The 12,646-nt window shown below is 32.2% G+C and overlaps 2 protein-coding genes across 2 annotated transcripts in view; both read right to left on the bottom strand.

The window, feature by feature from the left end:
• The window catches only part of LOC111634097 (actin-related protein 10-like), a 16,674-nt gene extending 4,124 nt beyond the window's left edge, over positions 1-12,550 (bottom strand). Inside the window, exons 1-7 of the mRNA XM_023378774.1 lie at positions 12,425-12,550; positions 10,625-10,697; positions 10,475-10,554; positions 8,516-8,624; positions 8,325-8,432; positions 8,191-8,258; positions 8,037-8,119 (exon numbers count right to left, since the gene is read on the bottom strand). Coding sequence (XP_023234542.1) covers positions 8,037-8,119; positions 8,191-8,258; positions 8,325-8,432; positions 8,516-8,624; positions 10,475-10,554; positions 10,625-10,697; positions 12,425-12,501 — 598 coding nt within the window. The 5' untranslated portion in view covers positions 12,502-12,550. The remainder of the gene's footprint in view (positions 1-8,036; positions 8,120-8,190; positions 8,259-8,324; positions 8,433-8,515; positions 8,625-10,474; positions 10,555-10,624; positions 10,698-12,424) is intronic.
• Positions 689-4,508, bottom strand: LOC111634099 (actin-related protein 10-like). The gene is made up of 3 exons (XM_023378776.1): positions 4,383-4,508; positions 2,583-2,655; positions 689-2,512 (listed from the first exon to the last, which is right to left on the bottom strand). The coding sequence occupies exons 1-3, from the start codon at positions 4,457-4,459 to the stop codon at positions 2,429-2,431; spliced, it is 234 nt and encodes a 77-aa protein (XP_023234544.1). The 5' UTR covers positions 4,460-4,508; the 3' UTR covers positions 689-2,428.
• Positions 12,551-12,646: the final 96 nt, after the last annotated feature.

Below are 12,646 nucleotides of genomic sequence, written 5' to 3'. Positions count from 1 at the left end.
AATATATTTTTATATATAAAAATATATTATATACTCAATATATTAATGATTAATTAATAATTTCAGATAAGTTTTTAAGGAATAAAAATAGTTGGATTTATTTGTAGAAGTTTAATAGCAAAAAAAAAAAAGAAAAGAAAAAAAAAACGTTAGTGGAAACGTTTTTAAGGTATTTTGTTTTAAAAAATATTTGTAATTTAAAAGAAAAATAAGCTATAAATATATATTGAATGCTTTCAAAATATAAAATTTTTATAGATAAAATACAAGAAAAATAAATAAAGTAGTTTCTTATCAAACTATAGTTATTTTTCAATATAAAATTCATAATGTTTCATAAAAAATTACTTTAGAAAAAAAGCTATTACAGAAATATTTTTGATTGGACTATTTAAATTACAAATAACCAATGAGAGAAAGAGACGTTATTTTTTATTACGCTCTCGTGTAATTTGTCTATTTAAATTTAAATGAACCAATAAATGAGACAGAGTTTATTTTTAAACTGAAACTTCTATTTAATTGGCCAATTGAAATTTAAATTAACAAAAGAAAAACCTTCGTCATTAAAGAGAGATTGTTTAACAAAAGAAAAGTAAGAAATCGGATTTGAATTTTAACAAGATAATAACAATCAAAAAAATAAATTTCAACATATAATATATTCCTGCATGAAGAAAATGTGGTTAGGTTAGGAGCTACAGATGAATAGACAAAGAATAACAGAATGGACACAGAGATCAAGAAGAAGGATGCCTGGATAACAAAAATGAGATGGAGAGACTGGGGATGAACTGGATGCAGAAAACTCGGAATTGAAGTGATTGGAGAGACCTATATATCCTGCAGTAGATGAGAACAGCTAAAGGTGGTAAACCTATTCTTGCATATGTATTATATATAGATCACCTATAAAATTAAATACAGGTAACCCTTGCATAATGCAGTACTTCTATCAAAATTGTATTGTACTGTACTGTATAACAGTTCATATGAAATCATCTGTTTATCTTATTCTAGTAAATGTTCTTTCAGTTACTATAACATAGTTTGCCAATGTAGATTATAAATTTTCCCCATATGATGAAAGTTTTTTATTCTTCATGGCAATCTTGTTGGAAAATTTAAAAACTATTCTGTGCTATCAAGTGTGCAGTTTTATACACTGAAAATTCCTTTGGCATTTTGTGCATAAGCTGTATGCTGCTCATAATTTTCTTATTGAAAACTAAACCAGCAAACTAATACAAACAAGTTGAAAGTTATAGCAAAATGTCCAAAAGGTTCGAGTAACAAATACGTCCAGCCATTGGCAAATAAGGAGTATTGGCAAAATGTTTTGGAAGATAGTAGGGAAGACAACTAAAATTTATTTTTTCTGTGCAATGAGATTGTTACGTACAAGTCTTTATTTTACGAATTTTAATAATTTTTTGTTTTTGTATTTCAAATCATTCAATGGTCCAACAAATATTCGCCCCCAAGTTCCCCAAATAAAACTAATTTTTAAACTATTCATGGTGTTTTAGAAAATCAGAAAATGTTATAATCATTATCATCATCATCAACTCACCTTAGAATCAGTAAGAAATTACACAATTCCGGAGCTTGTATCTTGATAGGTGGGTGGCTTGTGTGGTAAAGGTTCTATACCACTCCACAAAATTAAAATTTGAATTTGCACCAGAAATCTTCATGAATGATTTTGTGACAAAGGTCTCAAAAGAAGAAACAAGAAATTACTTTGTATCTTGACTAACCAATTTATAATTGCAAATTTGTACGTTTGCCAGACCAGATCAAGAAATTTGTGGACTTTTATTAGCATTTCTAGGCCTCTGGTATTTATAGATACTCCCATTTCAAACATTAGTTCTCAAAGTATGATTCGTGGACCACTGGTCGTTCCATAGACTGATCTAGTCAATTTTCCAAACTGCGATACTGTGCTGTTAGCCAAAGTAAAGAAGATTTTCATGCATCACATATCTCATATGTTACATTACCAGATAGATAGATAATAATAGATTGTGTGCCAAAATAATTTATTTAAATTGATACAGGGTAATACAAGGTAAGAAATGGATGGGGGCGTAAGTGATTCACCAATCAATAAAAACTAGAAGCCTATTCTACTCTTTGCAGTTGTGTATTTTGTGTAATATTTAATCCAATACTCAAAAAAAGAATTTTATATATACAATAATCTCTTTGCTTATGGAAGTAATTGATTCCATGAAACCATGTAAATGGAGCTGCAGAAATCTGTTTCAAATTCTCAAATACAGCATTATTCTTACGGGGTAGAAAAGTTTTAACTCAAAGTTTTATTTTTGGAAATGATGAATTATTAAATAAATTCTGTATACAGGAATAAATTTATAAAAGAATAGTACAATGCTTATGAAAAAATAATGAATTTTAATGCTCACTTGAAATACATTTGTTGGAGGAATTCCTTGAAGAGTAAGTACAATTCTTCGGGACTCTTGTAATCCCACAATTTTGTCACCTTAAATCAAAAATATGTAATTTTAAATACCTACGTACATTTTATAGCTATTAAATATCTTTACTCTTACCTTCCCAGTTTGAGAATTTTTAACTTCGGATGATATAATCCATCGGGGACCGGTTTCTCTTGCAAATCCACATCTGTACAAAAATACATACAAATTATGTGGCAGCAATTTAGGCCTTTAGAAAGTTGAGAAATTTCGAGTGGTACCTGTCCCTTGCTGCTCAAACAAGTCCCATCTGCCCATGAACTTATGTAGACAATTTTATATTTTAGCAATATTATAAAATTAAAATGATGTTTTGTATCAGTTTTGTAACTGTGTTAGTCTATGTATAGAAACATGCAGTTGCAGTTGCACTCCTAACATTATAATTTTCCTGTTATTAACTAACCATCATGAGATTGTATGGGACCTGAGGTATAGCAGGCCCCCTTTGCCATTTTTTTAAACAGATGAAATGCAAAGAATGCTTCTGTATTAATAAAAAGCAGTTTTAAATATTTATTTTCTGTTACTAAAAATAACGTTAATTTATAGCGGAAGAACTATAAACCTGTAAGTTTTCTCTGACCTGTGAAAAATTTCCAGCTCTCCCTTTCAATGGCCTTGGCATAATCATCTACCTTCAGTACAAACTGCATATCTACATTATTAATTAATCAAATTCTAGCCCGATAATTATTCTGGCTCTATCATTCAATTACCATTACGGCTGTCCCTTGATAGTCCGACGTTTTGTAATCTGACATGCTCAGTAGTCCGACACACCTCACGTCAAGGTACCCATCCCCATTATGTGTCTGCTTGCACAGAAGCATGTCACGACGTGAATCTCCCCATCCAATTCTTACACAATGACACACATTTCGTGTGTTTTCCGTGAGCAGTTCTGTTCGAACGGTTGGAGTAGGGAATATTGTAGGCTACTGCTAGCAAAACAATGCCAAATATGTAATCACTTTCGGTAATCTGGACACCCTTTTGGTCCCATACCTGTCGGATTATCAAGGGACAGCTGTATTTAACTTTACACAAAACTAAATTGCTTGTTTCAAGCAAAATGTATCTTGTCAAATAGATGCAGCTCTTTGCACCATTTTATTACTAATCATATTCGTGGCATTTATTTCCTTTGTTGTATGCTTATAATCATTCACTCCACATAAAATGGATAAGTTTAAATGTGAATCTTTGCAAGAAATAACTTATCCATACCCCATTCGATATGGATAAGTAATATGATAAGAAAAAATGGAGGAAACATATTAGAGAAGGAAACGCCGACCCCATATAAACATGGGAAAAGGCGAAGATAAAGAAGAAGACCCAATGCCTCATTCAGAGCTGCAATAGTTAATAGTGATATTGATAAATATAAATCTGTGCAAATCTAGATTTATAAACAGGCCCAGCAATGAAGGCCCCAAAATTTAGTCTTTTAAACAGGAAAATAATGTATAAAACTATATTTTGTGACATGGCGGATAATCTCTTATTACTTTATTTATTTATATATATTTTATGGCTTTTGAAGAGAGAAGGGGGCCCACATTTGTGACTAGTCAGGCCCACCTCATCTTTGAGGCCTTATTTTTAAATTGTTTTTATCAGATCAGCTGTTTCAGTGTATTTATTTGAAGATATATCAATCAAAATCAATTAAATATGCAATTTTATTCATTGTTAGATAATAAACAAACATGTTTAGATGATGTAAACCATGTGTTATGTAGAGATGTGTCATTTAACCTAATTAAAAATGGCTGCTACTGTTGATATATTCTATATTTGTAAATTTAAGGATCGTAAACATATTTAAATGCTTTTATGAATTAGAAAAGATCAAAATAAATAACTTACTTCGTGTAGGCACTTCCAATATCGAGAATTATTGGATATTTATCAGCAGCAACGACATAACCTTCGTACCGCGGCATTTTGTTACCTGAACGCCGCCTGGCGGTGTAAGATGCAACATTGCGAATCAGCACCACCTAACGTCTGAAGTTAGAAACTATCGCGTCGTATCGTATCGGGCGCCGGTTTTTTTTTTTTTTTTGGTGTTTTTCGGGTGTTGTTTCTTACTGAAAAATCCTGGCACAATTTAATTTTTAATCATAGACTCATCTATATATAATTATAAATTCGTAATTTACTTATACTATTATTAAAAATAGCTATTTTTCTAAAAAGAATTAGTTATGTATGAGTCATATAGCGATGCAAAAGTGATATTCTATGAATTTTTGGATTCAAATTATGTTCTTTTTTATTGTTTTATTTTAAAATAGATATAAATGTTTGTATGTTGTTAGTTTTTATTAAAATTAAGTTTTTTTTTTTGTAAAAATACATTCTATAGAAGAGTTGAAGTGAATAAACGCGTTCGCATGCAACTCTTTTGTTTTTACTCTTTCCGCCCTGTGGGCACTAAGAGAGCCTCTTATATTGGGCCCATTGTGGGTTCGGCCAGGCCCACAATGGGGCGATCGGGTGGTGAGAAACGGGGCCCGACATATCCGAACTTTTCGACGGACCACCCCTCGAAAAGTTCCTGGGGATTTCTTGACTCGTCCGGATGCGATCCCGGATTCCTCAAAGCGGTAGGCTGCCACTTTGACCGCTCTGCCATCCGGCCGCCTGCATGCAACTCTGAGGAATCCGAAGTCAAGTCCGAGTCGGATCCCCAGGATTTCTTTATGAGTATTTTGGAAATTTTTTCAGTATCCAGTCGCACGTGTACACCAATCAGTCAGTTTTCTGTGCCGACTTAGGTTTAGATTGCTACTCTGAACGGCCCAAAACTGAATACGAGTTTCAGATGCTTAGATTTTCATGATTGCTGATGGTCTCTGGGTCTTAAATTGTGGATAAGATAGTTTTCTCTCGAGATTTCTCATTTAGTATTAACTTACAGATCCTGTTAGAGAAGCCTCTGTGAATCCACAGAAAATGTCAGTACAGAATGGATTGACATATCCATCTGAAGCTGTAACTTCTGGTTCACTGTGGCATACTGACCTTTCAGGCTTACTGTGATTACCAAATACGATCCATAATTCAATTACGCATATTAAAAGACCTCTTTAGTGACCATAGAATGAGAATTGGATATGTACCAACTCTTTCCGTTTTATCTGAAAGATTCGGAATAGAATTTGGGCTGCCAACTTTAGAAATTTTTTATGGGAAATCTGTCCCGGATATGTCGGCTCCACCACCCGACCCGACCTATCTCATTGTAGACCTGGCCAAATTCATGGTGAGTATGATTACAAAGGCTCTTTTAGTGCCTACTGGGTAGAGAGTCAAAAATAAAAATGAAATTTTTCTAAATTCAGAAATACATTTTCCAAATAAGGGGCGGTCCATAAATGACGTCCACAGTGGAAGGCAGGGAGGGGGTTTAATATGAGAAATCGGACAAAGTCGGACAAGGAGGAAAGGGTTGAACTACAACGGACGTTCGCTCTATTTCATTAAATTTTATACAATTTACACATTTTATTATTTATAAAGTGGTAAAGATTTGTGAAGAGAGGTTAAGTTTTGTTAGACCTCGGAAGATGGGAAGGAGGATTATGGAAACTTAAACAAATTGGGACAATGGGAAGAGGGGGATTAAAAATTTCAAGAAAAATGCGGACGTAATTTAAGGATAGCTCCTAAGACTAAGAAGACAAATTGAATATTAGAGCAGCGAGGAGAGTCAATGGGTTTAACGACACATTCTTTACTCATATCCATTTAAATGCTTATTAAATAAATATACTTGATATATTGTATATTCAAAAATTCTGGTTTCATAAGAGTATCCATGATAAGGGCGAAACAATATCCTTTAAGTATTATCGGCACAGAAAAAATATAAAAAATATACGTTATCTGATTCTGGTAAATCTAGCATCACTAACGCTCCGTGTCGTCGGAATATGAAATATTTCATACATACAAGGTCTGTTCAAAAAGTATCGGACCCTTTTTTTCCGCGTAAACCANCATTAGAAAAATCAGAAAATATACAAGCTAAAAAATGCAATGATGCTGTGTACACATTTTATCAAACGTGCATAGATTATCTAAATAATTGGGACATGTTTTTTTATTGAAATAGAGGTGTTTGAATGGATCACGTTATGCGAAATCCCTTTGTGGGCGAAAGTAGAGAAAAGCTATATCTTTATTTCGAATCATTGGTCCGTAAATATATTCTACGGTGAATTATTTGATGAAGTTTCATGTGTAAAAAAATATGTCACAAACGAAAAGATCGAAGAATGGTGACAGAATAACCAGCCCTGCCATCAAAGGTGGATTGAGATTTTTGAACATTTTACAGCAAAAGAAATTGTTTTCAAAAACATTTGTAAAATCGTAGAATTTTCTTTGTCTCCCTGGATCTAATGCCCCTGTTGAATGAATATTTTCATTGGTGAATAATAGGTGGACAAATGAAAAAACTGATTTAAAAGTAAGCATATTAGAAGCATGTATTTCCATCAAATACAACTTTCAAATGAACTGTATGGGATTTTATGACTTTAAAGCGTGAAACGGCGCTATAAAAAAATTAATTCTACTTAAAAGTATCAAAATTAATGTTATTTAAATTTTTACAATGTGTGTATGTGTAATAATTCAGATTGTTTAAAATTTTAACGTATGCATTGTTGTATGCTACTATTTTCGTAATAAATGTTATAAACTTATGAATTTTATAAGGTATTTTTTGATTTTCTTCGATATGTCCTTTATTTTCCCCCAAAAAATATGGTCACTGTATATATGGTGATAACATTTGGTCACTCCTGCTCTAAGTAACACAATGATGAGTAGTAGACAAACCTTATATAGTATAGTTTGAGTAAACTCTAGTTTGCCTAATGATGTATTCCCAATGTTAAGTGGCACATACCTGTAGTTAGAAATGTATATCAGTTTATTTACATAACAATTGAAACAGATGACCAAAGCAGGATAGCATGTACACAAAATAGTGAATATTTATGATTAGTAAGTAATACTAATTGAATTTAATAACATTCCAATAATTTTACATTTTTCCATTATCTGTGGGAGAATTCAAAATAATGCTTGCATCTTATTGTTCAATAAAGCAATTCCAAAAAATATGTGCATTGAATCATGCTCTGAATGCATCTGTCAACTACAGAACATTATACTGCAATTTGATTTTGTTTAAATACAATTAATTTAATAACTGAAATTCAAAATCCTAACAACGATAATGATTGAAACACACTATAATCATTTTCATCATTAAAAGTAATTTTTATAAAAAGTATTTGTTTCTCATAATATATTTATAAATAATCTTACCTGTATCTTCTTCGGGATGCAATTAAAAGAGACAATTATTACTATTTTAATAATGTTCCCTAATATATATTTATAAATCCTAAAAATGTTCTTAAAATCAATTCCTGTTATATAATTTCCGTATGTTAAAGGACATAATTTTCTAGTCTCGTAACAAATAAATTAGACATTTACCTGTTAACACGGTAGTCAAAGGAACTTCGTCCAAGCCTTTAACCTTTATCTTTCCGTTCTCCATTAATCCTAATTCGATTCTCCTGTTTATTAAACATAATCTGCCTAAGATATGCGATTAACATTTAAACCCTATTACTCCAAATTTACTAACCTGTGAATAGCATGACCACCTAATGGCAAGCCTTGCCATGCGCGTAACAATGTCACGCCTTCATAGACGTATGCTAGTTAAGGAAATTCTTGAAATTACATAAACTATTTAGTGTGATTTTAATAAAAGGATATCGGAAGTACGGCTGTTTCATTGTAGCCGACGTCGAGTATAAGAGCAGTGGTGATCCCTAGCGTAAAAAGGCTCATCAAATGGGCAGGCACAAAGATCAGAGAAGGAATCTGTAACAATTTTGGAAAATAATCTTGTTTTATAAATGTTATAATAAAAGTTATAAAAATCTAATTGCTAATTGATACTATACCTCAAAGTGATGGAAGAGAACTTTAGCTAACGTTTCTCTAAAAACTGTTGGACAAACTACGGATTCCACAATTACAACCCTTCTTTCTTTAGGATTAGCAACTACGTATCTTCATAATTATTTAAAAAGTAATAATAATGATAATAAATATTTTTATAATTTTTACAAAATAAATTTCAACATATAATATATTCCTGCATGAAGAAAATGTGGTTAGGTTAGGAGCTACAGATGAATAGACAAAGAATAACAGAATGGACACAGAGATCAAGAAGAAGGATGCCTGGATAACAAAAATGAGATGGAGAGACTGGGGATGAACTGGATGCAGAAAACTCGGAATTGAAGTGATTGGAGAGACCTATATATCCTGCAGTAGATGAGAACAGCTAAAGGTGGTAAACCTATTCTTGCATATGTATTATATATAGATCACCTATAAAATTAAATACAGGTAACCCTTGCATAATGCAGTACTTCTATCAAAATTGTATTGTACTGTACTGTATAACAGTTCATATGAAATCATCTGTTTATCTTATTCTAGTAAATGTTCTTTCAGTTACTATAACATAGTTTGCCAATGTAGATTATAAATTTTCCCCATATGATGAAAGTTTTTTATTCTTCATGGCAATCTTGTTGGAAAATTTAAAAACTATTCTGTGCTATCAAGTGTGCAGTTTTATACACTGATAATTCCTTTGGCATTTTGTGCATAAGCTGTATGCTGCTCATAATTTTCTTATTGAAAACTAAACCAGCAAACTAATACAAACAAGTTGAAAGTTATAGCAAAATGTCCAAAAGGTTCGAGTAACAAATACGTCCAGCCATTGGCAAATAAGGAGTATTGGCAAAATGTTTTGGAAGATAGTAGGGAAGACAACTAAAATTTATTTTTTCTGTGCAATGAGATTGTTACGTACAAGTCTTTATTTTACGAATTTTAATAATTTTTTGTTTTTGTATTTCAAATCATTCAATGGTCCAACAAATATTCGCCCCCAAGTTCCCCAAATAAAACTAATTTTTAAACTATTCATGGTGTTTTAGAAAATCAGAAAATGTTATAATCATTATCATCATCATCAACTCACCTTAGAATCAGTAAGAAATTACACAATTCCGGAGCTTGTATCTTGATAGGTGGGTGGCTTGTGTGGTAAAGGTTCTATACCACTCCACAAAATTAAAATTTGAATTTGCACCAGAAATCTTCATGAATGATTTTGTGACAAAGGTCTCAAAAGAAGAAACAAGAAATTACTTTGTATCTTGACTAACCAATTTATAATTGCAAATTTGTACGTTTGCCAGACCAGATCAAGAAATTTGTGGACTTTTATTAGCATTTCTAGGCCTCTGGTATTTATAGATACTCCCATTTCAAACATTAGTTCTCAAAGTATGATTCGTGGACCACTGGTCGTTCCATAGACTGATCTAGTCAATTTTCCAAACTGCGATACTGTGCTGTTAGCCAAAGTAAAGAAGATTTTCATGCATCACATATCTCATATGTTACATTACCAGATAGATAGATAATAATAGATTGTGTGCCAAAATAATTTATTTAAATTGATACAGGGTAATACAAGGTAAGAAATGGATGGGGGCGTAAGTGATTCACCAATCAATAAAAACTAGAAGCCTATTCTACTCTTTGCAGTTGTGTATTTTGTGTAATATTTAATCCAATACTCAAAAAAAGAATTTTATATATACAATAATCTCTTTGCTTATGGAAGTAATTGATTCCATGAAACCATGTAAATGGAGCTGCAGAAATCTGTTTCAAATTCTCAAATACAGCATTATTCTTACGGGGTAGAAAAGTTTTAACTCAAAGTTTTATTTTTGGAAATGATGAATTATTAAATAAATTCTGTATACAGGAATAAATTTATAAAAGAATAGTACAATGCTTATGAAAAAATAATGAATTTTAATGCTCACTTGAAATACATTTGTTGGAGGAATTCCTTGAAGAGTAAGTACAATTCTTCGGGACTCTTGTAATCCCACAATTTTGTCACCTTAAATCAAAAATATGTAATTTTAAATACCTACGTACATTTTATAGCTATTAAATATCTTTACTCTTACCTTCCCAGTTTGAGAATTTTTAACTTCGGATGATATAATCCATCGGGGACCGGTTTCTCTTGCAAATCCACATCTGTACAAAAATACATACAAATTATGTGGCAGCAATTTAGGCCTTTAGAAAGTTGAGAAATTTCGAGTGGTACCTGTCCCTTGCTGCTCAAACAAGTCCCATCTGCCCATGAACTTATGTAGACAATTTTATATTTTAGCAATATTATAAAATTAAAATGATGTTTTGTATCAGTTTTGTAACTGTGTTAGTCTATGTATAGAAACATGCAGTTGCAGTTGCACTCCTAACATTATAATTTTCCTGTTATTAACTAACCATCATGAGATTGTATGGGACCTGAGGTATAGCAGGCCCCCTTTGCCATTTTTTTAAACAGATGAAATGCAAAGAATGCTTCTGTATTAATAAAAAGCAGTTTTAAATATTTATTTTCTGTTACTAAAAATAACGTTAATTTATAGCGGAAGAACTATAAACCTGTAAGTTTTCTCTGACCTGTGAAAAATTTCCAGCTCTCCCTTTCAATGGCCTTGGCATAATCATCTACCTTCAGTACAAACTGCATATCTACATTATTAATTAATCAAATTCTAGCCCGATAATTATTCTAGCTCTATCATTCAATTACCATTACGGCTGTCCCTTGATAGTCCGACGTTTTGTAATCTGACATGCTCAGTAGTCCGACACACCTCCCGTCAAGGTACCCATCCCCATTATGTGTCTGCTTGCACAGAAGCATGTCACGACGTGAATCTCCCCATCCAATTCTTACACAATGACACACATTTCGTGTGTTTTCCGTGAGCAGTTCTGTTCGAACGGTTGGAGTAGGGAATATTGTAGGCTACTGCTAGCAAAACAATGCCAAATATGTAATCACTTTCGGTAATCTGGACACCCTTTTGGTCCCATACCTGTCGGATTATCAAGGGACAGCTGTATTTAACTTTACACAAAACTAAATTGCTTGTTTCAAGCAAAATGTATCTTGTCAAATAGATGCAGCTCTTTGCACCATTTTATTACTAATCATATTCGTGGCATTTATTTCCTTTGTTGTATGCTTATAATCATTCACTCCACATAAAATGGATAAGTTTAAATGTGAATCTTTGCAAGAAATAACTTATCCATACCCCATTCGATATGGATAAGTAATATGATAAGAAAAAATGGAGGAAACATATTAGAGAAGGAAACGCCGACCCCATATAAACATGGGAAAAGGCGAAGATAAAGAAGAAGACCCAATGCCTCATTCAGAGCTGCAATAGTTAATAGTGATATTGATAAATATAAATCTGTGCAAATCTAGATTTATAAACAGGCCCAGCAATGAAGGCCCCAAAATTTAGTCTTTTAAACAGGAAAATAATGTATAAAACTATATTTTGTGACATGGCGGATAATCTCTTATTACTTTATTTATTTATATATATTTTATGGCTTTTGAAGAGAGAAGGGGGCCCACATTTGTGACTAGTCAGGCCCACCTCATCTTTGAGGCCTTATTTTTAAATTGTTTTTATCAGATCAGCTGTTTCAGTGTATTTATTTGAAGATATATCAATCAAAATCAATTAAATATGCAATTTTATTCATTGTTAGATAATAAACAAACATGTTTAGATGATGTAAACCATGTGTTATGTAGAGATGTGTCATTTAACCTAATTAAAAATGGCTGCTACTGTTGATATATTCTATATTTGTAAATTTAAGGATCGTAAACATATTTAAATGCTTTTATGAATTAGAAAAGATCAAAATAAATAACTTACTTCGTGTAGGCACTTCCAATATCGAGAATTATTGGATATTTATCAGCAGCAACGACATAACCTTCGTACCGCGGCATTTTGTTACCTGAACGCCGCCTGGCGGTGTAAGATGCAACATTGCGAATCAGCACCACCTAACGTCTGAAGTTAGAAACTATCGCGTCGTATCGTATCGGGCGCCGGTTTTTTTTTTTTTTTGTGTTTTTCGGGTGTTGTTTCTTA

Source organism: Centruroides sculpturatus, unplaced genomic scaffold (genome assembly GCF_000671375.1).
Source record: "Centruroides sculpturatus isolate CEXI.00-Female unplaced genomic scaffold, Cexi_2.0 scaffold823, whole genome shotgun sequence".
Lineage (NCBI taxonomy): Eukaryota > Metazoa > Arthropoda > Arachnida > Scorpiones > Buthidae > Centruroides > Centruroides sculpturatus.
The sequence above is the reverse complement of the archived record's forward strand: the minus strand, read 5'-3'. Positions and strand labels throughout refer to the sequence as shown.

Excerpts from the sequence above, each read along its gene's own strand:
- LOC111634099 (XM_023378776.1), bottom strand. The coding sequence starts at position 4,459 with ATGCCGCGGTACGAAGGTTATGTCGTTGCTGCTGATAAATATCCAATA. Across the intron at positions 2,656-4,382 it reads ATTGGAAGTGCCTACACGAA|ATGTGGATTTGCAAGAGAAA; the intron begins GTAAGTTATTTA and ends ATTTTTGTACAG. Across the intron at positions 2,513-2,582 it reads AAAATTCTCAAACTGGGAAG|GTGACAAAATTGTGGGATTA; the intron begins GTAAGAGTAAAG and ends TTTTGATTTAAG.